We start from the raw sequence: 27,722 nt of genomic DNA on the forward strand, positions 1-27,722 counted from the left end.
AATTCTCTACGCTGAGCGCAGTACTATAATCACACCACATTTAGGCGTAGCAGGAAGGAAGATACCTCTGGGTCTGAAGCAGAAGATCAGAGGAAGAAAATATGTTTAAAAGTACTTGCTTCTCTGGTCGTAAAGTTTTCCACAGGCCTTATCTCTAGTTAGATCTGCATACAGAAAGCATTGCCAGTCTCTGGGAAGTCCCACAGCCAATTGTTTCGCTCATTTTCTGGGTTACTTGAGTTTCAGAAATAACTCAAGCAAGAGATCTTTACATTGGTGTGCAGCTATCCATGAAAGCTGCCATGGCTGAGGATTAATTGGAGGGACTTGGCTAAGCAAGGACAGGGGCTGTGTGCCTGCAAAGTCACACTTCCCCCATTTCGCTCCTCTCTGCTGTTGCAATTGGCAGGAATTTGCAGTTCACAGCAAGTAGCAGAGAACCCAATCTTTGCTATTGCTGCCTAACTTAGGCAGACACTGATTCTCTTTACATTTTTTTCAGATTTAGGCATTATTGTAGCTTTCAGCAATGTATGCACACACACACAAATAATTATAAAACAAACCCAGACCACTTCTATACAAAGTCCCCACAAAAACACTGAGGTTGGAAAAGATATCTAAGAGCAAGTCCAACCATCAAACCAACACCACCACTAAACTATGTCCCAAAGTGCCATGTCTACATGTTTTTTGAACATCTCCAGGGATGGTGGCTCTACCAGTTCCCTGGGTAGCCTGTTCCAATGCTTGACCACTCTTTCACTAAAGAAATTCATCATAATATCCAATCTAAACAATCTATTCGTGTTCTCAAGTCTCACAAAAGAAGTGCTGAAGACTAATTTCCTCATGGGAACTGCTGAGAATTAAGCTTCTTCATGACAGCCACCACCCAACTGAACCAATGGTGTGGATGTTCCATGGAGATTTTTCTTTTTGAAGGCACATTTATAAAGCAAAACCCCTTCGCATTGCAGGGACCCATTTATCCTTCAAGGTGTTCACCCTCATAGCTGCCTCTTCTCTGTCCAAGCACATTAGCAAGGGGCTATTCATCTGCACTTTCAGTAGTACCATGAATCATTTGCTTTGCACTCAGATCTTCAGGACAGGGATACAGGACTTCAAAGCTTCCCCTTGCACTTGTTTCGACGCCCCAGACAGAACCCTTTATCATTTCCCTTTCCCAAACATACAATCTTGAAAACACACACACACACACACACACATTGAATTTCACTTCCAATTCTTTTTAATTAGCATTTTGGTGAATATACAAAAACAAACTGTCAGGAACTGAACCAGTACACCTTTGGAAGACACTTCACCTTAAAAGACTATATATAGGAGCATGTTTCTCACAACACACGTAACTGCTGAAGTGTTCACAAGAAAAGACAGCGGATCAGTCTGGGCCAAAGTAAACAGCCTCTATTGAAGTGGGTGAGAACTGTAACGGGTGATGCAAGGACTGGATTTGATTCAGTTAGCTGCTTGCTGGCATTTTTCACAGGAATTATTCATTGCCAGTATTTGCTGTTTGTCCTACCTGATCTGAGGCTGTGGAAAGGGAGTACACAGGAGCTGTGACTATATACGTGTGGGCAGCTGAAGCAAGAAGCATACTAGTCTAGAGGCATGGGACAGCCACTTTAAAAAAGCCAACTACAACACAGGACCCCTCATTCTGCACAAGTTCTAGCCTGTAGATGTGTGAAATCTTGTCTGAAGTACCTAATAGCTTTTTAGAGGAGTCGCTTATTAGCAAGAGGAATGTTTTCTGGGCTGGCACTTCTGAAGGTGGGAACTAATGCAGTAGTTTCCTCAGTGACAGGAGGTAGGCTGGGTATAGGCAGCACATTGCTGAGGAGTGAGCTAGCCTTTTGTTGGGCTTGACTAGCAACAGACTTTTTATCTGTGACATGTCCTTACTGCTGACACACTTAAACTCTTAGAGAATCTGCCTTATTCTGAGGCAAGAAGTGACAGAGACCAAGAAGAGAAGCTGAACAATACAATATATTAGAAAGGTTTGCAGTCTTCTTCCTCGTATCATTCATTTTTATTGGTCACAGGAGGTTACAGTTTTGCCCCTGTAGCCCTTGCTGGAGCCTTTATAACTTACATTCAACCTGCTTTTAGAGAGAGATTTTTCTGGAGCAAGCATACATGGACATTTTCCTTGCTGATGTCATCACAGAAGAAATCAGATCACTTTTTATCCTGTGGTCCAAGGATGTCTTGCACAGCCAAAAAAGGATTGTGCCTCAGCCAGGAGGCATTAAGGCTGAAGAACAAGGGGCAAAGAAGGAACAAGAAGACTGTTTCCTGAAGTCATCAGCTCTGTATGTTAAGTTTTTGGAGTAGCAAAAGTATATATGGGAGAGGTGGTGGGAAAGCTTCAAATCGTCCATGGCATGAGGAGAATGGAGTAGGAGACAAATGGATGCAGTTTCAGATGGTGCTTCAGGACAGTGCTCAGGATGTTGGGCCTTCAGTATTCAATTCTGCTCCAGTAGAACATGGTACCAAGGAGGACACAGAACTGAAACAACAAGACCACTAAGTTTCTCTGCTCTCTGTTCCATTCTACCCCATCCCCATTTAGTCCTACTGGAAGGAGAGAGCAGCAGAAACTCTTCTTAAGCAAAGGACTTTCAGGCAGAGAAAGTCTAAGTCTTTTTATCTGCACAGAAGCTCTGCAGTAAAGGAAGAAGATATGTGCAGACCTGGCTATGTGACTGGGTCACTCCTTGCTGGGGACTATCTGTCACAAAACTTCTGAACCCTGTGTACTTAAAACACTCTTACAAAGTCTTCAAACCAGAAACAGAATTATCTGTTGTGATTACTGTTTAGGTGGTCCAATGCCATTCATAAACAAGTCTCTGCAAGCTGGACTGCTGAGATGGCACCAGGCCTCAGCAGACTAGAAGGACATCTAGTTCCTTCTCTGTGGAAGACAGAATGGAGTGAAGCTTGTAACTTTAGCCCTGTTAGTGGAGCAGGCTATGGCTAGGTTGGTAATGAGTGGATAACTATAATCTATAGACCTTTTAGATGTGTTAGTCCTGTCATCCACCTCCACCCAACTGGGTGTGGAATAACAAGAAAAGAGAAGAGGAAATAAAGGCAAATACTAACGATTCTATGATTCTATGATTAAGTACTTACAGTCCAGCAGAGGATGGCAAAACCAAACCAGGCAACACCCCAGGCATGTTTGTTCATTGGCTCAGAAATAACATCATAACAACCCTGTAAGACAACCGTGAGTCAGTCAACACCAACTTTGAGCTGGTACATCAAGTCAACAAGCTTATCCATGTCTGAGAGAGGCATGCTCCTCTCCTGTTGCAATTTGGGTAGCTCACAAGAGCTCAAGAAGACAAGACAGAGCTATGCTGATTGTTGACAGCTTGCAAATATCCTACCTGTTTCTAGCACCAAATACAGACCCATCTCAGGCAGTTCAAAGACAACTTCCTGAGTCATCCACTTGCCAAGTGTACATATATAATGAAACATAACCAACACAGAGGTGGCCTCCAGAATCAAGAAGGAAAATCTGGAAGCTTAAACATCTAGAAATGGTTGCTAGTGCAGAAGTTGATGCTCATGGCCCAGCAATCTGTTTGAAAGGACAAGCTACTCTACAGCAAAGTTCTACACTGAGGAGAACTGCTGACTTGCTTACTCATATTCTATGTGCTCATCTTTGTACTAAGTTTGATTTAGCTAGGGTCCACTTACACGTTGGAGATGTTACTTCCTGCTGGTGGCATTAGGAGACTTTTCTTAATACTTCTCCCGCCATCAGGAAAGTCTTTATTACAACCTATTCTGTGTTCAGCAACACAGCCAGGACCCTGCAGGAATTGCTTCTGAATATCTGTAGCTTAGAGTTGCTCAAAAACACCTTTTCAGCAAGGTGCTGTTGAGCAGCATATGTTAACTGGGAAAAGCAGAGAAGATCTTACATTTCTGTAATAGTAGCCAGGCATTCCAAGCTTGCAGGCATCAAGGTTGGTTGGAGACCCTTTGGCATCTGTAACACAGCAATGATGTGGCCAAGGGAAGTCGGCGTCGCTGTGGTTTTCACGGAATTTGGATGCGTAGTTCTGCCAGTCACTGGGACCCTGCACCCCACAGCAGTGGTTCTGGGGGACAAGAGAAGGGAATTATCTGTATGGGCCCAGGTCACAGCCCTGCAGGTGACTGGTTAGGCATTAACCAGAGATTTGTGGGAGAGACTTTTGAAATGCCGGCCTTTGACAGTCTGCCATCTGATAAATGAGCAAAACAGGGAGCGTGGCAGGACTTTCTCTAAGGTTCAAGGCAGATGCCGTTCTCCTTATTACTGAGTGACCCCCAGGAGGACTTGAAATTCCAGGGCTGCACAGCATTTAGTAATTAGTGAGAGTTTTCAATGTTATTATTACCTTAACCATGAGTTTATTCCATGCATTTGTGACATCAGCAGTCATCCCTGTCCCTGTTGTTCCATACCTCTCCAGCATTTGCTTCAGGAAGAGATTTGGAGTGAGCTAGAGGAAAAAAAGCCAAAAAACAAGTCAAAACACCAAAATAATAATTAAAAAACAACACAGAAGAATGCAGAAACTATGTAAATAAGTGGTCATGTAAAGCAAATATAGAGTTATTTGGGGTGGGTTTGTTTGTGTGTTTCAATGTCCTGCTAGGGAACAGGAATGCTGGGTCTCCCCAAGTTTTACACACAGGCCAATAAAGATCAGGATTTGAGGAGCAGTAGCAACAAAGATGTAGATCGTGAGCATGACTCTTAATCAGGCTCTACCATATGTCAGACCACAGATGATGTGCAGAAGTTATAGGTTACATTTGATGTGTTGCTTGGAACTAAAGCACCACAAGTCATTTACCCTCCTGCCAATATCTCAAAGAATCCATGTGATCTTTCCCTCACTAGTCTTCTGCATGTATGATAGATTAATCATAGCTGAAATTCAGATTGATGCATTGATGAATCAGCTAATGATGATGATTTCCTTAACGTCAAGGTTGTAAACATTTTTTAATGCTAAAAATAACAATACCACATTAAAAAAAAAAAAAGTGAAGTAATTTTCTGAGTTACAGTAATGGTGTTAGAGACTTTCCTTATAGGGTCCTGTTCTAACTCAGCAGCAGTCCTTTGAGGCCACACATGACATTTACTACATTGAACAGAACAGCCTTCTGCAGTGCTTCCTAGAGGGGGTTAAAGAACATGTGGGGAAAGAAATACTCACAGCATCTCGATGAGCTACTGCTGTGATGCACGAAGCCATTTCGAATGCAAAAGTGATCAGCATGAGAATAATATACTGTGGAAGAAAAACAGCAGAGTTAGCTCTTGGAGAAACAGTTGAGCAGATTTTTTTAATATTAAGCCTGAAACCCTGTTCAAGGCAAGGGAGGCCAGTCCATCCTAGGCTCTTCAATTCTCACCATGGCCTTGTAGATTAATATAGCATTTCCCTGTGCTTGTGTCAGTTTGCATTATGCTTTCTTGAAAGTGTATGATTGGAATTATTCTCCACCTCACAGAAAAGATTTTATCAGAACCTCATGGTATCAATACCATCCTGCCTTTAAGGAAAATTCTTTGCCTTATACATCCCGGAGTAACATCTTCCCTTTTCTTTATTGCAACTCATTTCTTTATTGGCAACTTATGCTTTTGTCTTGTCTCCTCCTTCCGCTCCCACTTGCCTTCTACAAGCTTTTCATCAATAAGCTGTCCACTCCCAGCAGGAGACCTTGTACTTTGAGGAAACAGAATGGGCAATTTAGGATGTCCTTCAGATCCTCCTGATTTTGCATGGTCAGATTTCTTCAGCACTCATATTTTGCAAGTGAAGATACTTCATGAAAACAGATCCTGACAATCACCTCTCATAGTGCATTTCACTGTTTCTTTTCCCTTCTCAGCACAATCCCTTTAACCTTTCCCGTATTCCCTTTGGATTCTTGTGTCTTTATTTCTCCTCCCATGCTTCCTAATGTTCTCAGATTCAAGGCATTTGTTTCCTTCTAACCCCAGATTCTGCTTCTTGTACCCTCTCTTCTTTCCTATACCACAGCCTTGGGTTTCTGCCAAGACACCAAAATGTAAGGAAATTCTCCTTCCTCAGCTCTTTGCTGGCAAATTCCCTGACACAAGAGTGCAGATCTCTGTCTCGTGTTTAAGCCAGATATTCTGCCATTCCACATTATTACAAGAGATAGCCAGTTCCAGAGTTTTCAGCTCTTCTCTTCATTAATAGAAGCACCAATTAAGTTTTGTTACCACCAGCTTAAAGGACTAAGAACGAAATTGTACAGAGATTTGTTCACATTGTCCTTGACTTATCCAAAACTCTCTGTCCACACCTCTGCAATTTCTGACTGCTTATGTCTAATGTTCTCAATTGCAGCCATATTTGGTACACTGACACATACATAAGCCTTGTACAGAAGTCATTACTTATCAACTCCTAAACTGAATACTATATGACAGCTGAAAGGCAGTAAGGGGAGGGGAGAAACAAGAATATAAACCACATCCCAGCTACTTTTGATTGCACAAGTGCTTCTGTATTGCTTCAGGGCAAAGTCAGGGTCAAGCCACTCAGCTGAAACCTCCATTGTGGCTATCACCATTAATTCCCTGAGACTGGTTTTGGAGCTTCTCATGCCTGTGTCCTCACATGAGTCACCTTATGGGACACCACAGCCATGCTTGAGAAGAATCTTTGGCTCCTTATCACTGATAAAAGCTGTCTTTGCTTGGTAGATTGCTAACAAAGTGAGAAGGAAAACTAAGGCAGGTGTTTTTTTCAGTTTGGCATCAATGAGTGGGCAAACTTTGCTACACTTACCACCTGCAGCAAGGTCCTGTTGGCTTTAATGACTGCGACGATTCCCAGAATAGACAGAGCAAGGAGTGCAAAGCCAACAAAGATGCCAATCCAAGCAGCAGCATAGATGTCATTGTTTCCTGTGGCTTCCAGAAGAGGGTAGAAATCTTGGGGCTTGGACACAAAGTAGATGCACTCTGCTGTCAGAGCAATGCCACACAGCTAAGGAGCACAAGTTTGGGAAATCCATTAGATCAAGTTTCCCCAAAGAAAAAGAGACCCCTTTTCTTTCATTCAGTTTCCTGACAAACAGAGGGTACTCAACTCCTCCTCCTTCCAGCTCTACAATCTCTTGTCTTGTACCTTTGCAGAAGAATTGCCAGCAAAACTCAACTGAATTCTCATGTCTAGGCTGTGATGATGTTAAGACATAATTAGCAGAACATTTCTCACCACTATATGGAGGGAAGTGGCTGGGAAGATGTTGGTCAGCAGCAAGGGCTCTTCCCCTAGGACTCATGCTGGTCTTGTGGATTAGCCCTTGCTGTCCCTTCTCCACCCACCAGTGCAGCTAGCACAGTTGTCTAACCCTTCTCTCACACTTTACTGGTCTATATCTGTGTCAACTGCACACATAAAGAGAGATTTCATGTCTGGGAACTGCTTTTTTAAGAAGTATCTATTAAAAGGAAGCCTCCTCCCATACTTGTCTCATTTTACTTACCCCAATAACCACATTCCCAAAGACTAATAGACCCCGCAAGATTTGTATGCCATCCTCACTTTTTGCCATTTTTAATTCTTCATGCAACCTGGGGAAAAAACAAAGATTTTGGTTAGACCAGTACAATAAGTGCATCCCTCACATGTACTTCTGGTTCACAGCTTGGCAGTACCTCGCTAAGGGTAACCCCATCTTTCCCTCATGCCAGGAAATGGAGATAGGCTCCCCATTCCTGGTCAGGTGTGAGGGAAGGAGGGGGCTGCTCAGCCTGCAGCTGGCTCATGGGATCAGGGCCAAGTAGCATTCCCACCAAATTCCAGAGAGGGCTATATCCTGCCAGCTGGGGCCAGGTGCCCCATATCAAATTCATCCCCTTCCAGAAAGAGTGGCATAAAGGCACTAATCAGACCTCTTGGACAAACAAGCCCAGGTACCAATGCCAACCAAGCTCTTCTTTCAAAGGAGCAGAGCATGTGTGTGCATGGAGAGAGGGAGGGAAAAAAACCCCAACCCTGAGCCAGTTATGTTTGCTGGGTTAAGAAAATACAAGCTTTGAAAGAAAGGCTGAAAGGGGTTCAACTTGAGCAGACAAGAGGAAAAGCAGCTTGAACACACCTCTTCTGCTAGAGTATCTGCACCAGTGCCTTCTCTTGCTGAGGTTACTGACTGGGATTCTTCAAAGAAGCTGTTGGAAAACAAAAGCAGACACAATTGTCAATGAGGGGAATTTCTTGAGGACCAGAGCATTGTGGTCTTTTAAAAATACCTCCTTCAGCCTTGCCATCAGCAGCCCTTTTAGGGTAGGAGAGACTTCTAACAGTGACAGGGAAAACCAGAATTTCCTACCACCCTTTCTGCAGTGGTTTGAGGGTTAGGCATGAAGAGATCTCCATTATACCAGCAGAACACCTAAGTATTTTTCAATGGTATCATGAGTCAGGATGGTCATTATTTCCAAGGTAAGAAGCCATTTTTATTCCCAGCCAGTGCTGGAGGCTACCACAGGACACCTGAAGCTATACAGCTCTGTACTTGGAACTGGCAGGCTCATGAGCTCATCCTGAAGCTCTGTCCCTACCAAACTTGTTGACCAAAAAGCATGCCCAAAGGACACAACAAAACTGCCTTGCAGGTCAGATCTGGGTCTGTGCAGTGCTTAGCTGCATGTGGTCTGAAACACACCACTACAGAATCTGCCAGACTTGAGGCAGACACAGGTCCTCTACTCACCTGAGAGGCTGTAGAAACCACTGCCTGGTTCATGGATCTTTGTGCTGCAAATTTCAAAGATTTTCAAAAAGCTTTTAATTAGTGCTGGCTAAGAGACATCATCAGTCAGAGAGCAGTCCAAAAAGTGAGGAAAGCTCACCTGCTTAAAGGCAGGCACACAAATTCTGACTATTACATGGAAAAGCAGTTCTGCTCCAGCTGCCATATAGATAGTAGGGCTGAGTGTGCCATATGGCTAGCACGGCAGATCTCACCATAGCATAATTAACCAAGTCATAACCCTTTCACTAGCATTGCAGGCCCCTCTTTCTCCTTCCCTTTCTCTCCTACAGACCTCCCTGCAGTATAATGACAGAACTCACACCTTGTATGAGGGCTGTCCACCCAGCCCATGCTCTGGCCTCCCCACAAGCTGGCTTTCTCTTCCTCACTGGCAGGCAGGACCTAGGCTACTTTTGCTTCTCCTTGGACAGGTGTTACTGCAGCCTAGGCAAGCAAGACTCTTCTCCTAGGGCAAGCCCATCTCCTAGGCTACTGTAGCCGGGAGGAAAGCTGGAAACGGTCACCACCACACAGAAGCCAACTGGAGAATGGCGAACTTCTAGGCCACTAAAGGCTCTTCAGTACTTCACCCAAGTCCAGTGGGATTGCAGGGCAGGGGGAAAGCAGAGAGACCAGGAAAGAGGAAAGGGGAAGGAAGAACTTTTACTATAGCTCTATAAACAAACAAGTGTCATTATGTGACCATATTGAAACAAATTCTCCCTCTGCCTCCAAGTGGCCAGCTCTGAGGGAGTCTGTTTCACAGTGTCCACTTTGTTCCCCTCTGCCACATGTGGCAGTCTGTCCCCTTCTCTGTCATGGAGAGTCTGGTATTAGCATCACAGGTGAGAGACTGGGGAACTTGCTCCAAGACTGTAACAACATCTAGGCAGCTGGAAAGCTGTCCCTCCAACACGGTCCAGTAGAGAAGCTGGGGAAGGTCTGGGGCTTTCCACCTGCTGCCCACTCCTCACACCTCAGCTTGCACAGCACTTGACACAGGCGCATGACTACAGGGGCATAAGGCAAGCCTTAGCCAGCTTGCTAGAAGCAAGCTGTGTACAGGTATGACTCACTGTCACCTTTGGGTGTGACACAGGTAGGCTGTCCTCCTCCCAGGCCCCAGAGGCAGGCACCAGAAGTTCCTGCCTCTGGACACAAATCTATTTGGATGTAGAGGTCCCTTTTTCTTGGGGTGGTTAAGATTACTTAGTGACCCAAATTCTCTTTCCTGGGGCTTCAGGAAAAACCCTGAGGAAACTGGAGTCTCAGCTGCGGTTGTTATCCAAAACCTCCACATGAAAAGATGGCCAGGTCCTAGGATTTCATGCCTAAGCTTGTGTGGACCTGGTGTTCCCCAGGTGTTCCTCCTGGTGTTCCACTTTGCAATTTAGCCATGATCTGTCTAGGTCCTATATATTCAATTATCAGATTGTGCTCCATGCTCCAAGCTGCTCTGGAAAGGTGACTTCTGCTTCCATTGTATGATGAAAGCCCAAGTCCCTTCTGAATCACACCCTTCTTCATTTTTCTTATGCCTTGGTCCCAACCCAAACAGCAGTTTCTCCTCTCACACCCCCAAAATGCTCCTGTGACTGATGGGGTCCAGCTGAGCCTGTCAGAGCTCAGGAGCAGTGGTATCCATGCCTCCCCATGCACCTCCACAAGTTGCAGACAGATCTGTTATCTCCATGCTCTTGGAGTTTTCTTGGCCTTTCTTCCCTTCCTCTACTCACAGTGGCTCTGTGAGACGTGTAGGACAACTTTGGGAGCTGAAAAGGAAGCTTCTTTCTGTAGAGGCTGGCTTCTACCCTTGTATTTTAGGTGACAGTGCCACACAGGCTTTAAAAAGAAACTCCTGCTCACAGCAGTTCCTGGATTCAGGCAGGATTCAGTTTCTGCCATGCATCCCTCACACACATTGGGCTGGTTGACCTTTTGAAGCCTCCACACCCTCTTTCTACACACTGGGACAGGATTTCAGTAACTTGGTCCTACTCCATCTCTAGCCAGAAAAGCCAATGGATAAGAATTGGTTTGGCATTGTCCCACACAGACACGGGTCACATTTTGATTGGCTTGCCCTTTGTGCCAGTTGTCACGCTGGAGTCACGTCACTGTGACCAAAAGATGTCCAAAAGCCCCCCCGGGACCACCTTTTGTTTCTATACCTTGCCCTTGGGGTCTCTCAATGGGGTGGCAGGGTTTACAGGGGCTTTACCTCCCCCATTGGTGCCCCACTTTGCTTCAGCATCCCTGTGCAGGGCGTTGCACTCTCATCCCCTGCTGTAAGGAGGAAGGGAGAAGGGACACATTTGTTGTATTACTCATGGGTTCCACACACCTTGGCCGACGGGCTCCGCGCCACTCGAGCGCAACTAAAACAAACCCCAAAGCACAACGGCAGAAACCTGGGTCCTGCTGGCAAAGCCCTCGGGGGCTGAAGCCCGGGCACCACACCTCCTGCCTATCACATCCACCCTGGGGCTGGCTGGGGAGCATGTCTCTACAGGCAGAAGGGAGATGCTGGGGCACTGGCAGAGGGAAGCCAGTGGGCTGGAACCGCTGACGGAGGCGCCAGCACTGATGCTGGGGGAAACTTCTGTGCGCACAAACCTGCCCACACCCTGAGCCCTGATCCATCCAGGCTTGAAGGGCCAGAGAGTAATAAGCCCACTTTTTCCTTTACTTTATTTCTTTCTTTTTTTTTCTTTTTTAGTTGGTTTAGCAAAAAATTTAACCCCTAAAAGGCTTTAAAAGCAAGTAATTTCCAAGCGCGTGGGACATCTTCAGTTATGGGGTTTTTAAGATGAAATCAAATATGCTATTGACAAACAGTTCAGACTCTAGTGTAAGGAGCCAAGTGCCTTACAATTCATCATATGTTTACTTACTTTAAAGTAAACACCTCCAGAGCACACAAAACCACACACTCCTCCTGCCCCATTCAACTTTCCCCATCACTTCACCTGCCCCAATATGCAGCTGCCTCTGACAGAGAACAGCTTGTGCCCCAGCAGCCAACCAGGCTCAGAAAAGGAAAAGCCAGCCAGTTATTTTGTGCTACCAAAAGAGAAAAAAATAAAGCAAAAACAAAGCTCAGCATCAAGCATGGTTCAGAGACTAATTAAGTTTGCTTTTGAGAGATTGCTATGAAATAAAGCCTGTGTGAAGAATGGAGTGACTGGTAAATCATCATCAGGCATAATTACCTTGGAAACAGAGCTGGGAGGTAAGTTTTTCCTCTCTCCCTCATTAGTTCAGTGCAGCCAAAACAAGAGGATTTTTTTTTCACCTTTCCTCTTTTTACAAGTGAGGGAGAATTATAAGATTCATCTTCCTCTGCAACATTTTTATTTTGCACTCAAATGTATTTGCAACAGCTTTAATTTTCCCATTCCCTCCTCCCCAGTCTTTAGAAGGAAAAATATGAAAGAAATTAAAACAGTCATAGAGAAGTCACAGCCTAAGGTAAGAAAAATGAAATACTTAATAATCTTCTACAGTTAACCTTATCCAGGTACCAGACTCCCACATACTAAACACAGCTCAGAGACTAAATTAAAACCATTAAACATAAAAGCCTCCTTATCTCCTCACAGACACGTATTGTTCACATGCTTCATTAAGAGGAAGATGATGGCCAAAGCAAGACACTCACCCCTCCTTTCTCCTGATGCTTCCCAGCAGAATCCTGACCCACCTGTAGAGCCGAAAAAGCCCCTTTCTCCCACCTCCACTGGGCTTTAAAGAGCCCAGGTCGCTTGAGGAAAGTGCTGTGTGATTGGTAGGGTGCCCATCACATGAGGAAAACTTTTTTTTCTAGCCAAACCTGTTTCCCAGTCCTCCTGGGACCAGAGGGTGTCTCTGTGATTCTTAGATCATATTGGAATGCAGTTGTGCTGAAAATACAAAGCTTCAAAGAATTTCTATTATTATACTCTCAAAAGGGTGGACAAATGACTCACCAGTAGGAGATACTTGAACTTTAAAGGGGATGGGCAAGTTGGAAGGACGTAAGTATAAATGTTTGTATCAACTATTGCTGGGCTGTTGTTTGCACATAGGTATAAGAAGAATGCATTGTCAAGAAAAAGGGAGTAAATGAATTTTAATGTTCTCATATAATTACACTGCGAGGGGAAAATCCAGTGGTTAGAGTTGGATCTATTTTAATTTTCCTTAGCTTGGGATTTTTTTTGGAAACAGGAGTGTGAGCGTTGGCTGCTCTGTAAGACTCTGGATAATATGAAACATAGGGAGATGACTGCATTTCCTTTGGCCTTCTGGATTTTTTAACACATTCAGTGTTATTAAGACTGAGTACAGTCAAGCACAGACATATATATATATTTATATATATATATTTATTGGCTTGTGATGAACTGAGATGGATTGAGGCTGAGGAGCACAGAGGAAAAAGAATGTCTCTCACCTTCCTTTCCCTCACCCATTCTGGTAGAAGTCTGCCAAAAGTCATGATTCCTGTTACCAGTGCCTTGAGTAAGTCTCTGGCAAAAGCACAGGTGCTTGTGTTTGGTGTTCTTCATCTGCTGGTGCAAAAACTAGCCAAGTCAATAATGGGCTTGCGTAGGGTGATGGGAACTTCCTGTTTTTAGAACTCTTCACAAGTCAAGAGCAAACATCAAAAGACTATATATATATCTGCTTGGCAGCCATCCTTGCAAGTATCTTGTAGGAAATTAGTCAGAACTGCAAGTCAGAACTTTAATGTTTTATGGGCCCCTTTGGTACTCGGGGACAACTGAAGAGAGGTCTGCCATGAGTTTCATCCTGAGGTACTTTTGGCATTCCCATCTCCATGAGGTATCACAGTGATAAGCAAAAGAAGGCCCAGCCCTTGTGGCCAGCCTGATCAAGCAAAAAGAGACAAAAAAATTGTCACCTAGGTGCTTAAAAATAGGAATTAAGATTTATCTAGACCTAAATAACTCATACCTGTTTGCCTGCTATTTGTGTTCCCTACAACATGTGAAATCTATTTTGGTGCAGTTGCCACCCCATCTTTGCTAGTGCTGGAACCATGAATTTCACCCCAGCTGGTGTGCTGGGTGCTAGGAAAAGAGACTCCCATCATTGTTGGTAGGTAATAAGAGCAGCCAGCAATGGGACAAGCAGTGCATCTCCTGCTCATCACAGCCCAGCAGGTCTCATGGGGCAGTGGTTAGGCACGAGTGTGCTGTGGCTAGATACCCTGCTCCATTTCAGACAGGAAGACAGAAGAGGGAGCAAGTGTAGAAATGCTGTTTTGGGAAAAGAAAATGAGGAAAGAGGACAGAGGTGAGAGGAAGCTGGTAGTAAATTCTGTGGCCTTGCCAGTCACCAGCACTGAGATCCACTGTTGGGAGATGCCCTGGTGTGGCTGTGCTCTTGCTGCTCCATAACCCAATCCAGGAAGCTGCGAACAGGTGTTAGCATGAATCCTTCTTTGGGCTGGATGGCCAGGGATCGTGGTGGTCAGTCCTGAGATGCCATCACCATTTGGCTGGTAACAGTTTGATGATAATCTGGTTCAGTGGGTAAGAATATTTGTTGTGATATTTGGAGGGACATCTGGTATTGCGAAGGAGAAAGTTGGGATGGAGGTTTTGCTTGTTTGCTTGCACTTTTTTTGGGGGGTGTGTTGAGAAGGTCAGGCTATGAGTTTGCCTGAATGCCTGTGCACAGCAGAGGGTGAAACAGAGACCTTGCCTGAGCAAGGGTGTGCAGTAGAGCTGACAAGCCAGGCATGTGGGAAGCCCAGTTACTGCCATGGGTATTTTCAGCGAGGTGCCTACAGCTGCTTAAGTGTCCCCTATAGCTCTGTGTCTTCAATGGCCTACTTCAGATGAGAAGGTAGCACCTATATTGCCAAAACCATAATTTCCTGAAAGCTCTTGCACTTGTGAATGCCACAGACTCACCAGTACACAGAACCCTCACAGAGCCATACATATGCATGCATGTATATGCATACAAACAAATCCACGCATACATGTGCTTTCCCCACTTTTATCCAGGTGTAGGGCCACAGATGTACTCACCTCTGATGTCTGTGGGTTCATGGCAAAGTGTTGGCTTGGGAGTAAAGACACACTGAAGTTTCGGGTTTCATCTGGAGGCACAGTCAGATGCTGAGGACACAGTATGGGTGATTTTCAGATCGATGTGGAAAATAAAATTTTGCAGGAGATTTATCACTTGACTGTGGTCACTAAGTGTGCTGTAGCTTTTTAAAGGTATAGGAGATGTTGGAGGATACCCAATGTGATGCTGAAACATGCTGAACAAAGATGATGAAAAGAGCTGATTAGATGCTGTGGGTAATTCCAGCAGGCTAGCCCTTCTCCTAACCTCTAAGAATAGTCTTTCACCTTCCTAGATCCTTTGAATTTCCTTTCTTTATAGCATGAAATTAGTTATTTAAGACTAACAGAGTATGAGAGGGAGGAATTAGGGAGGGAGAGAGGAAAAGGTGGTTATGGCCAAAACATCAGAGTCCCAAGAGCAATTTCTGTTACCACCTCATGCCAGCATTGTAAAGGAACCACTCCCATCACAAACAAGGAGGCTCCTAACTTCAGTTGCAATGTTGCATGGGAGGATCAGATCTCACAGTGAAGGGAGAGGGCTCAGGAAATCCCACATCCCTCACAGTGTGCCTGCAGTGTTGGCCATGCCCATGCACCTGGGTACAGGTTCAGCTTGACACACATGGTTTATTCCCAGGGAGAGGGACCTTTTTTGATGATTGTCCTTCCAGCACAGGGCATTAGGGTACGGCAGCCACTTCCAGGGGGGGTAGGTTTAGCATCCCTGCTGCAGTGTGCAGCATGGAGGAGCATAGGGGCTGCCATCTTTCCCAGCAGAGCCCCCACCCCACCAGGCAGGTCAAAGAACCTCCCTGAGGGCACCTCTGACAGTGGTCCCAGCTCCAATTCCTGTTGCCCAGCTATGCTCCCACATTCTCGGGAGGGCTGGGAACAGCTGCTTCCCAGTCCGCAGTTTGACCTTCCTTCCCTCCTACAGATTTCTGTTTGAGACTTGCGCCTGCCACCCAAACCCTCCACGTGCCGTGGCCAGGAGCCAGCTCCTTCCCAGAGAAGGAGGGGATTCCTCACTGCCCCCTCCTCTCCCGTCTCGGCACATCCGCACAAGGGGTGAGGATGTGGGCCACAGGGGACAGATGTCCTTTGCACCCCTCGGGTTTGCAGCTGGCCTGGCCCCACTCCAGCCTTGCCTCCTGGCTCCCCAGCCAGATCATGGCTTATGCTCATGGCTTATGCTGCAGCTGCCCCTTTCTTTCTGCAACTTTTTTTTTTTTTTTTTTCCCTCTTTTTGCAGCTTCTCCACCACTCACAGTCAGGAGAGAGGAATAACTGCAGGGCGTGGAGAATAAATAAGTGAACACCACCTAGGGAGATCAGGGGAGAGCAGTTCTGTCCCTGAAAATGTTTACCAAACAGTGCTGAGTGAGGGGAGACAAATGACATACCATTAGCAACGATCGTGGGCTAATTATAGTGGGTTAGGATAAACCACTGGGGCTTGGGGCTAGCCACTCCACCTAAGCCTACAAACATATAGGCTGAAAAGCAGAACTGTATGTATATATTTAGTATAATGTGGAATTCAGTAAGTAACTTCTTTCTAAAGCCTCAGATACCTTGGTGAAGAGAGTTACAGAAAACCCAGATACAGGCATCTTTATGACACCAGTAATCCTGGTATTTTGTATTTAGTAATGCAGAATCCATCCAGGAATATGGCAGTGCACTCTTCATCCCTAAGAAGAGAAGTATAAAGCACACCCTCAAGGACTAGGGTTTATTAATATTTTGGAGAAGGAGGAGAATATGCCTTATTTTTCTAATTTTGTATGATAGTTTTAATCAATACCTTAAACCACAGCTGTATTTTGGTGCTGCTAAGGCTTGCAATCTTGGGTGTTTGCATAAAGCCCAAGCTACCATAATCATGTGATTGCGTGAAGATCTGTATTTCAGAGCCTTTCAGAAGAGTCTGTTTTTTCTCCTGCTGACAAGCAGGCAAGCAGAAAGGACAAACAACTTGGAAGAAGCTGCTCTGTCTGGTAAAGAACTGGGTTCAGATAGTGAACTTTTCCCCAGGGAGGTCTGATCTAGTGCTCACAGTGAAATTTGCACATGTGGGAAAAGGCAGTAAATTAAACCTCTGTACCCTACTGCTAACAATTAGGCCAGCTGCTGTGGCTCCCTTCCACATTGGTCTCACCCTGAAAGCTTAAAGAAATAGTGGATGTTTGTTAAGGCTAATCTCTATTGGCTGCTTCTACTGTTAGGGTAGAAGACCCTTAGGGTGCTTTCTTGTACACATTGAGAGAGACTTCGGGTTCTAAATCTCCTCCTAAGGATGCCTGTTTTACTAGGGAAACTTGTAGGAGACCTACCATCCATTTCTGCAAAGAAGAACCCAGACCAAAATATCAGCGTCTTAGAGCTGCTGGTCTGTCTTAAGCAACCTGCAGGTCATATTTTTATACACACAGAGACCAGCAGATAAGCCAAGCATGGAGAAGCCTGCAGCACCCCTGTTTCTCCTGTCAAGAAAGGGCAACCAAACCCTGCAAGAGGATTGATCCCCAGCCAACACCAGTGATGGCATAAAAGGGTTAGCAAATGGGATGTGGCTTCCTCTTGAATTTCATCTTCAGAAGGGGGCAGGCCAGCTAGCTCTAAACAGGAGCCAGACCACAGGGAAGGTTCACAGGCCAGTAATCTCACTGTGCCTGGGCAGAGATAATTGCTTTTGCCTGTGATCTGGCAAAATGTACAGCAGAAGAAAAGAGTTGTGAGAACATGGAAATTTTCTGGGGGGGGAGTTTGTTTGGTTTTTTTAGATAGCTCCTGTAAAAAACCTGACAACATTCAGGGGAGGTAGCTAGAAAGTGTCTCTGTATTGCTCTTCGTTGTGAACTTGAGGGTTTTTGGGCCTCTGGATGACTGCTGATGCCAGTGCCACTATCTATTAGAATGTGGTCCCACCTCCCAAATGGCCTTGGCACTGTGATGGTCCTGTGGTGCCTGTTGAGTTTCATCTAACAAACTGGGATCAAGCTGTTATGCCTGGACCCAGAGATTGCTCTTGCTGATGGTTAAAGACCTCTCCTCCAAAATCTGTTTGTCATTCCTGGGCCACAACATGGTAGAAAGGTCTTGAAGACCTTTACTGCTTGTTTGCAAAGGGCCAAAGAAATTTGTTCACATTGATTGTTCCAGCTCATTATTGAAGGGTGTTTGAGGATACCTCGTTCCTCCCAAATCAATCCTGTTTGCCTCCTCTGCATTAGCTGCTTCTGATCTGTGAGGCTGTAATGGGCTGGCAGTGGAGCACTGCCATCTATACATGGTTGCCTGACACTATCCAGTTTCCAACATTTGCTGCAAGGCAAATGCTGCAAGCATAGATCTGACTTAACCTCAGCATCACCACCATCCACCTTGCCAGGGGGCTGGAACAGAGACAGAAGGAGAACAGTCGTGCTAAAGCTGCATCATAAGAGTCTCTGCAGCAGCAGAGAAGGGGAATGAATAGCAGAGGGGTGTTGCCTGGTGCAGTGCTTAGGAGCACTGGGATGGAACTAAATAGCATGCACGCCTTAGGCAAGCCCCTAGTGCTCCTGGGCTGACAGCTTCTGCCTTGGCAAGGGTGTGGTTGATGTCTCATGCCGACTCATTGCTTCCACAGAGCTGTAGGCACTGCCTAATATTCCTCCTCTGAAACTCTCTTTTAAGGTTTCAGTAACTAAACAAAGTTCTTGGGGCTCAGGCTGTGTTGTGTGTGCCTGGGGTTTGACCTGATCAGCCCCCTACCCAGATGTACCTGGGCTTCAGTCTCAGGTGGGCTTTGGTGGACTTCATCTATGTTTTGGGCCATCAAGACCTTTTATATGGAGCTTTTCTCCTCTAACTGTAGCTGCTCCACAGCTGGAGGTAACTCTTGAGTCTCCCTGTCTCTTCATAGCCTTTATCAAAGGCTCAGCCGGTCTGTGCTGCCCTCTCATGGGCACATGAAGGAAAGGTTAAGTTTCACCGCTTTCTTCAATGTCTTCTTTTTAACTCAAACTCCGGGTTTCATCACACTATTTATCCAAAGCCAGGAAGGTTTACGAACAGCTGCTGAAAGGTCTATGAAAGGTAGTTACAAGTAATTCTATCCATAGTTGTGCTGGCCCCTGAGCAGCTCTTACCTTTCTAAAGAGCTTTACTCTTAATTTGGAAACAATTAGACATATCATTGGGCAAAAAGTAGGGAGCTGCTACTCCCTACAGTCTGAGCTTTTTCCATATGCACTCCTCTCTGCCATGTCAAACTTATATTAGCATCCTGGCATCATGCCATGTTCAAGGAGTCTCTCAAGATAGCTCTGGTTTGCTACCAAGGATTCCCCATCCCTTGTAGTGTTCAAGGCCAGGTTGAATGTGACTTTGATCAGCCTGGTCTAGTGGGAGGTGTCCCTGCCCATGACAGGGGAGTTGGAACTAAATGATCTTTAAGGTCCCTTCCAACTCAAGCCATTCTATGATTCTATGACTCAAACAACAGGGCCAAAATCTGGGTTCTCCAAGAGGTGGTACTCACTTTCAATACTGTGTTTTCAGCAACCTGGCAACACTGCCCTTCCCTCAGTCTCCTTGCAGACAGGCAGGATATTCTGCCAAGGGGATGCTTACACAATAGTGGGATAGAGCACGCATCGTTCTGCTCTTCAAAATGGTCTCCTGTGATGTTCTTAGTGTTTGTGCAACTCTGAGCCACTGCAAAAATATTCCTCTCTCTGACCATTTGCCTACATTTTAATATAGCCTTCTTCCCAATGCCTACTCATCTGTCCTAATACCAACAGCTCCTCAAGGTGGGAACTATTTTTCTTCAGTGGTTGGTATGACATGCATTTTTTTCCATTAACAAACAAGTGTGCAATTTGACATCTTTATTCACCTCTGTTTCCTGTTTTAAAAAAGAAGATGATGGGAAGGAGGGAGGACAGAGGTCATCTCTTGTCCTTACAGACTCCCTAATCCTAATATGGATCTTGGCTACTAGTTTGTAAGAAGAATTTTCAAGTGTTGTACCAAGTGATTCCAAGTAAGACATTTGTCTTAAAGGCTTGTTAGTTTATGGTGAAGTTTTTATAGTCAGTGTAAGCTGTGTGGTGCACTCTCTCAGCTACAATGCCTACCTTTTCACTTTCTAGAACTGTGCTAGATAGCTGTGCACCATCGTATCTGGCTCTGTGTAGCCCCATGTCCCCCCCTTTCTTGCCACTCTAATGAATGACCATGAACAAAAGGTTAATTTGGGGCTCAAAGCAAGTAAAACCAAATAGAGTCTATCTCACAGTTTGTTCCCTCCTTGGAATTATTTCACTGCAGCTTATGTAACACCACCAGCAAAGGAGGGTGAGCTCTTCCTACCTGGGAGAGTAGTTGCATGGGGAACCGGGATAATAGCCTTGAGTCACTCCATTCATTAGGACCAGGCATTTCTAATACAGACCAACTACTGCAGTGTCTGCAGTTTCCAGTCTTGAACTACGTAGTCTAGGAATCTCTTGGGATTGCTTTGCCTAACTTCAGCTGTTCTGCAATAACATTCCAGCCCACCTCGTTTCCCCAGGAGAAGATGGCAAGTGACTGTTCACTCAACTCGTTTCACCTCAAAATCTAAAAGTTTCCCTTTTCATTTGCGTATGTCGAGGCATGGCCATAAACTTTTGGTCATGCTGCTTCATCAAAGTTGTCCATGAAGGCTGTCCCAAAAAAGAACGCAGCCATGGATATTGATGCCTGATACTAAGGGAGTGTTTCTTCCTTTTCTTCTGCATTTCATCTGGCTGAAAGAATGGTCAAGAGAAGCTTTCCCTTGAATACAACCTGAATGCATGTCAGACAGGGTTTGATCAATTTTCCCTGGTATATTCCCTTTCTAAGCACTCCCACATCCTCCAGTCTTCAGCTTGAGCTAAGCTCTTTGTCAGGCATTACCCAGAGGTTAATTTATTCCATTTCAGAAAGGCAAGCCCCAAATAGTTGTTGCTGCCTACTTAGAGTTTCACACTATTGTGAAACTTTGAAATCAATGGCATTAAAGTAGCTTCAAGTTGGTGTTACGTAGGAATGATTCATATCCAGTGAGTCACAATGAAATGTCTCATGCTGTAAGTAGCTGACCATTGAAGAGGCATTCAGCTTGTGTCCTCTGCCTAACTAAGAATTGGAGCAAAGTCTGTGTGAACTTTTTGAAGGATCTTTAATCAGTAGTCACAACAATTTTATTTTTAATTGGTTACAGGCAATACACAGGAAACTTTAATATTTTTTGGGGCATCTAAGTAATTTTAAGTTCTATACAAAGATGGCAGAAAAAGAATCTGATATTTTGATCGAATACATCTATTTCAAGGTGAGAGTTTCTTTCCCGTTGGCCCCTCTGCATCCTGCTTCTGGGTGATTACAAGGGCCACAACAAAAATGGTCTGCACACCATAAGACCACGCTATTTGGCAGCTGAACTGCCTGTCCTGCTTCTCTGACAGTCCATGGATCAATAACAAATCTTACCCATGAAAATACTGTGCTTTCTCAGTGCCCAGCCCAAATGACTGAAGATACACCCTTTGGGATCTACAAATTATCTCCCTACCTTCCACTCCATAGCCTATCCCAACCCATTAGAAGCACATAGCAATACACAGGTGTAAGTAAAAAAAAACAGAACACCCTTCTAAAAAAAAAGAACACACTTCAGTGCGCAGACATCTCCCTTGTGGAGAGGAGAAAGAACAAACAACAGATGTTAGTCACGTTGCTTAGCACACTACTGGAGGGTGTTCAAGTATACAATGACTTAGTGTGCTATAAGGACTTATATGGAATAGTTTCAGTTCCACACAATGAACTGCCAATTCCTTCTGTGCACCCAAGGCAAGAAATTTAATGACAGTTTAATGTCATGTTGATAAATGTCCACTTATGAAGAAGAAACTTGGTTCCAATGGTTTGGGAAAGAAATTATGGAAAAGGGACAGCCACTATGGAATCAGGACTATAATAAATGTTTCCATTTTAAATCTAACTTTTCTCCTTTTCTTTCCCACAAAAAAGCCTTCACACACACAAGCAGAGATGGTGCATGAGTCCCTTAATGAGAGGAAGAATTTTTCTAGACCTAAGGTGTATTTTTCAGCAAAACACTGAAGCAAAGCAAAAAGAACAGAGGCATTGCACTAGTTTAAACACATAATCTGCGCATCTTCTGAAGGATGCTTTTGTGTTTTCACAAAACTAAGTCCTGCAACTTTTTTCCCTGAAAAAATGCAGTTCAAAACACAATTCAATCATATGAGAGGCTTGAGGAGAAGTAAAGGACATTACTCCTCAGACAGCTCATGATGGGTTTCCCAAGATTCCGGTCAAAGCTCAGAGCAACTCCCCCCTTTGATCATGAAAGCTGAAGGGCTGTGCCTGGCCTACTACCTCTCACAGTCTCTCACTATCTACAGTAGAGTCATAGAATCATAGAATGTCAGGTTGGGAGGGACCTCAAGGATCATCTGATCCAACCCTTCTAATATTTTTGTTTATATGATATGTCTCAGCACCCTGTCAAGCTGAGACTTAAAACTTTTCAAAGTGGGGGAATCTACCACTTCGCCTGGGAGAAAATTCAATTGTCTGACTGTCCTCATAGTGAAAAATTTTCCTCTTGTATTCAAACAGAATCTCCCCGTGAGCAACTTGTGCCCATTGCTCCTTGTCTTGTCCATGTGACTTATCGTAAACAGGGATCGTCCTCCATCGTCTTTGTAGCCCCCCTTTAAGCACTGGAACGTTGTAATAAGGTCTCCCTTAAGTCTCCTCTTCTCAAAGCAGAGCAGATCCAGTTTTCCCGGCCTCTCCTCATATGGCAGGTGCTCTAGTCCTCTGATCGTCCTTGTGGCTCTTCTCTGGACCCTCTCCCATCTGTCTGCACCCTTTTTGCACAGCAGGGACCAAAACTGGATGCAATACTCCAGGTAATGCACTTGCCAATGGGAGATCCACACAGCTGTCCTGAGTGCAGCTGCATTCATTTCTATGCTCCTCAAAGGAGAGGAACCTTGATCCTAAGAAAGAGGAAAGACAGCTGCTCTCTCTCACATGCACTGAAGAGGACTTCTTGCTATCACAAAGCAACTTTGGTAGCATGACAGAATGTGGCCAGGCCACCAAAGTAAATTTTAGCTCTGATATTGCTGAGGAACACGAGGTAGAGCCTCACTTGCAAAACTTTTGTAAGTTGTAAAAATAACACATTTCAGCTCGCTTCAACTTATCTGAAAGAGAAAGTGAAGAGCACTCCTTGCATAGCTCCCTTAACGCTGACATGACGTTGAGCCCATACACCTATACCCTGAGAACACCTCAAAACTACATACCTACTTGATAACTACAAGAGAACAGCAAATTATAGACATCATAGAAATCTAGGAAATTCAAAAGTAAAGCTTTACCCAAAAGCACTCTAATTCTGTTATGCAACAACATTCATCCCCATCTCTTGAGAAAACATGCTGCACAGTGAGATGAAGAGGCTTCAACTAGTATTTTCATCTTCCACTTATTGCCTTTTTCATAGAGGTGCATTCAGCACTTCCCTTACATTCACAAGGTGCGTATGTACAGGGCCATTTAAAAAATATTGATCAAAATTTTATCAGGCTGAAAAACAATTGTGCTCTGTTTAATAGTCTAATTCTTCTAGTTGCTGAAGATAAATAGGGTTTTCAAAAGCATCTCAGTGCTTCAGTGGGACCTAAAAGCCTAAAGTATAAATCAGACCTCTTTTAATACCCATGAAGACTTCATCTGAATCTTGAGCTGTCTTTAGGCTCACAATACCTTGAAAACTTTCCTGCTCCACGAGTGACAGGGGTGCTCACCTGCCTTTAGCCTGGAAACCTGTGATCTTCTCTGAGAGTCTTGAATAGAAGGGCAACTTTTCTCAGACACAGATTTTGTATGCCAAACACTTGCCTTTGTTATTCCCAGACTTTTTGGGCCTAAGCTCTGCTTAGGAGTATCACACAACATAATTATCAGACTTTTAGCTGAAAATAGATGGAAGATAAGTTTCTGTGGTGCTTTTTCATAACCATACAGTCATTTGGGAATACACTACCATCCATCAGGAAATTAGACCGCTTGCCTAAAAAAAGAGAAAAGTCTGTAGAGACAAAAAACTTTCTGGCATCTACTGCACATATACATGAAACGAAGCCAAAATAACAGTATGCTCTGTTGCGTATTTTCAACTATCTTCAGGCAAGAGACAATAAAAAGAAAGACAGTCTTTCTTAAAAGGGTGCAAACAGGCACTTGGATAGTATGAAAAAGAGTATTTAAAAAAACAAAAAGCAGTTCAAATTACGTGTTTGCAAAGTGCACCTTGAGTCAGAATTTCCTGGGCTACCAATGCTTGATTTTGATTTGTTTAGTTTTATTTACCTTCCACATTCTTGAGTGGTAATATCTTCCCATGCCACAGAGGGTGCGTGCAACTTGTTGCTTTACTGTTCTGTTTATCAAAATACATGCTGTACTTGCAATGATACAAGCAGGGCAACCCCCAAAAAGCAGAGTGATCAGAAGCCAGTAGCGATGATTAAAGGTGGGATAGCTGCTTCCCATGTGTGGAAGAGGCAGAGAGGCAGCTCCTTGAATCAGAGGAGCTCTGGTTGCAGTGGGAATGCCACAGATCCAGCCTCTCAAGGCACTGGTGCTGCTGCACGCCTGGAGACAGTAAGCCACCAAAGTAGCATGAAAGAAGAGAGGACTGTGGGGTCGTCCAGAGCTGCTTTTGAATTCTACTTGTTTTTGTGCTTGCATTACCTGAGCTATGAGGCTGATCTGCATAGAAAAGCAGAGTTACAGAGTCTAGGCATGGCCTAAATGTGGGACCTATGCATTTGTATGCAGAGACTGCATAGGAGTTCAGCAGAGATGCCTCTCCAAGATGTGCCATATGTGCATGCAGGTCCATGAACACTTTGACTTGAGTTTGTGCATCCAAACCAATACTTGGGTACAGAATTTAAACTCAAGGGGATGCATAATACAGAACAGAAAAATCAGGAAATGGAGATACAAGCAGACCTGTTCCAAATTCATGCCAGTGACTACAAAAGCATGATGCTGTGAAGGCCCCATACAATACCACATGGTTAGTAGGGGGCAAAAGACTTGCACAGGATGTCTTCCAGAAACACGTCCGGATCTGCATTCTCGTCCAATATTCCCTCTATTTTGTCTTGCCTGGTCTTTATCATAGACTGCACCTGAGCAAAAAGGAAAGGGTAGTTTGGAAGCCTATTTCCTTACCACTGGTGCCAAGAACTGACCCTGCAAATTCTGCATTCGATACAGCATAAACTCAGCAACAAATCACAAAGGTGGTTCTTCCCCAGACTGACTAGAGGGCAGTGAAGGAGAAGACTCTCTTTTTCTATCTCCTTTCTTCCTTCTAACCTCCTACTTTCCCCAAGGAGCTACCCACTCTGCTTCATTCCACTGACTTCGAATTTCCTGTGCTTTAATACCCTCAAGGATCATCAGCAACAGCTCTCCTAGACAGGGTGGTGTGGGCAGGAAAAGTGTTCCCTCAGAGGGTGGGGCAGGGACACATGGGGGCCTTATCTCTGTCCCTAAGCTTCCCCCACTTCTCAGATAACTCCTTCGGGGCACACACATCCCATTCTCTCTCCATACCTGTCTCTTCCACACACCCACCCTCCCATAGCTCTCCCCTCTCTCCTTTTAGAGTACATGTGGACACCTGTAACCCAGGGCATGCTGCTACAGCCCATCCTTCTCCTCTTCCCAAGTGAGCAGACACACAGTGAGAGAAACACTCATGGCTTGTCCTGTTTCTAGTGTGCTCAGCAAAGCTAGCTTTCTGCTGTGGGCCCAACAGTCCCCACTGTGCCCCAAGAAGATGCCATACCTGCTGCAACATGAACTGCAAGGGGTCATCGGGCTTCTCATACACCAGTTTTTCCGTGATCTCCTGAGACAGAGACGGACAGAAGGAAAGAAGTATTGATCCTTGGGTAGATGGGTGGCTGCACTTTCTGCTCCAACACTAGCTGCATTTTAAAAAGCAAGCATCTCTTTCAGTCCCCAAAGATGATCAAAGGTCCATTGCTACTACTTTTCTTAAGTTTACACTTAGGAAAGCACAGGACAAGACATAATAACAGGAAAGGAATAATTTGGTCCAAACCAGCTTTAGACCCAACTTCACAAGCAAGCATCTGGAGGGAGAAGGTAAGAGATATTTCACCTGAAATATCTGCAGAATATTATGCTTCTCCACATACTTAATGCAGACTTCAAAGGGGTCTTCATACACCACTGGCTGCTCCAGTACTCCACATGTAGTATTTGTTGGGCTGACTGCAGGTGCTGATGACACAGCCTCAAGTGCTATGCCTCCAGCCTGTGTGGAGCTAGACACGTACATCCTGACTTTGAAATCTGGCATCTGACCCACAGGTGATCTGCTATTCTGTGGGGTTTCCCTGGATGAGGGAAATCCAGTGACAGGTAACTGGTCCTCAGAACCTGGTGGGTTCTTAACAACCATCTGGTGTGCAGACACTGGCAATCCCCCTGGATTGCTGGTGGATGGCTGGTCTGCAGATCCTGGTGTTTCAACACTAGATAAGTCATTCAGTGGTGGTGGGAATTCAACTATAGGTATATGAGCCTGTAAAAAAGGAAAAGAATATTTTCAGCATTTAGCCCTATAGACCAGATCCATCACACTACTGCATCCTTCAGCAAATACGCTGCAGCCCCTCTTAGAGAACACACTAAGAAGCTTTAGTTTCTGTGACTAGTTCCACCCATACCTTCTACCTGTGAGCCCAGGAACTCCATTTCAGCTCAGGGTCAAGCTTTCAGACCTGGTGGAAGCTATGGAAAACCCGTGCCTGATCCTGGTTATTGGCTGGTTTTCTCAGTGTGTATTGTAGGTACTTCTGTCTCTGGATGGAAACCATTGGATGGATCGCAAACCAAACTCTTCACCTGAATAATTGGACTGTTGGTGAGTCCTCTTATGAGCACCCTGCCCAAGTGCTGTGGGCCTGTGCCCTGATGGTTAAAGGCACTGCCCTGAGGTTGCCCTCATCTCCTGCTTGGTGTTCCGTGTTCCTACTTGGCACTGTCCTGGTCTTTATCAGGGACAGCAAGCAGCTTAAATTTGCATAGGCTTTACCCTATCTCCCCCTTGAGCAGCTGACTGTGGGCTATGCTGTATCCACACCCCGCAGTCCTGTGACGGAGCTCAGGAGGGATCCTGCTCCGTTTTTCCCCCTCATCCCCACAGCGCCTGGGCCAGAGGAGGCAGGAGCCATGATGGTTCCTCACAGGTGTCGGGTTGCAGCTGTGTTTCCTGAAGGGAGGTGCTGGGCGGAGGCCTGAGAGCAGGGGTGACCTGCACCCACCCGTGTAATTGGTGAGGGAAGGTGTTGTGCGTGGGGAGCTGGGCGTGGAGAACAGCCCGCGGGGGTCAGAGAGCCTGCGGTGCAGCCAGAGGGGGTGCGGGGACGACCCCCTCCCCTGGGTGGGTGTGTGCAGGCGAAGAGGTGGCCGGGGCCCCCCCTCCCCAACCCCCGAGTCACCATGGCAGGGCAGGGTTGTGCTTCGCCTCCCACCGGCGCCGGCCCCTTCTGCCGCTCGTCCCTCGCCGTGGGCGGGAGGGAGAGAGGACGGGAGACGCCGGGCCTGTTGCCGGGGAAACCGCCGCCCCGGTCTCGCCGGGCGGTTCCGCCCGGG

General features: G+C 45.3%; 1 protein-coding gene across 1 annotated transcript; it reads right to left on the reverse strand.

Annotated features, from left to right (window-relative positions):
* Positions 1–1,971: 1,971 nt before the first annotated feature.
* On the reverse strand, positions 1,972–27,722 carry UPK1B (uroplakin 1B). The gene is made up of 10 exons (XM_030469363.1): positions 27,569–27,722; positions 26,224–26,649; positions 8,206–8,275; positions 7,591–7,678; positions 6,888–7,088; positions 5,277–5,351; positions 4,446–4,550; positions 3,984–4,163; positions 3,178–3,261; positions 1,972–2,548 (listed from the first exon to the last, which is right to left on the reverse strand). Exons 4-10 carry the CDS (start codon positions 7,657–7,659, stop codon positions 2,498–2,500), a joined length of 765 nt encoding a protein of 254 aa, XP_030325223.1. The 5' UTR covers positions 7,660–7,678; positions 8,206–8,275; positions 26,224–26,649; positions 27,569–27,722; the 3' UTR covers positions 1,972–2,497.

The sequence above is a fragment of the Calypte anna genome, chromosome 1, assembly GCF_003957555.1.
Source record: "Calypte anna isolate BGI_N300 chromosome 1, bCalAnn1_v1.p, whole genome shotgun sequence".
NCBI classification, from domain to species: domain Eukaryota; kingdom Metazoa; phylum Chordata; class Aves; order Apodiformes; family Trochilidae; genus Calypte; species Calypte anna.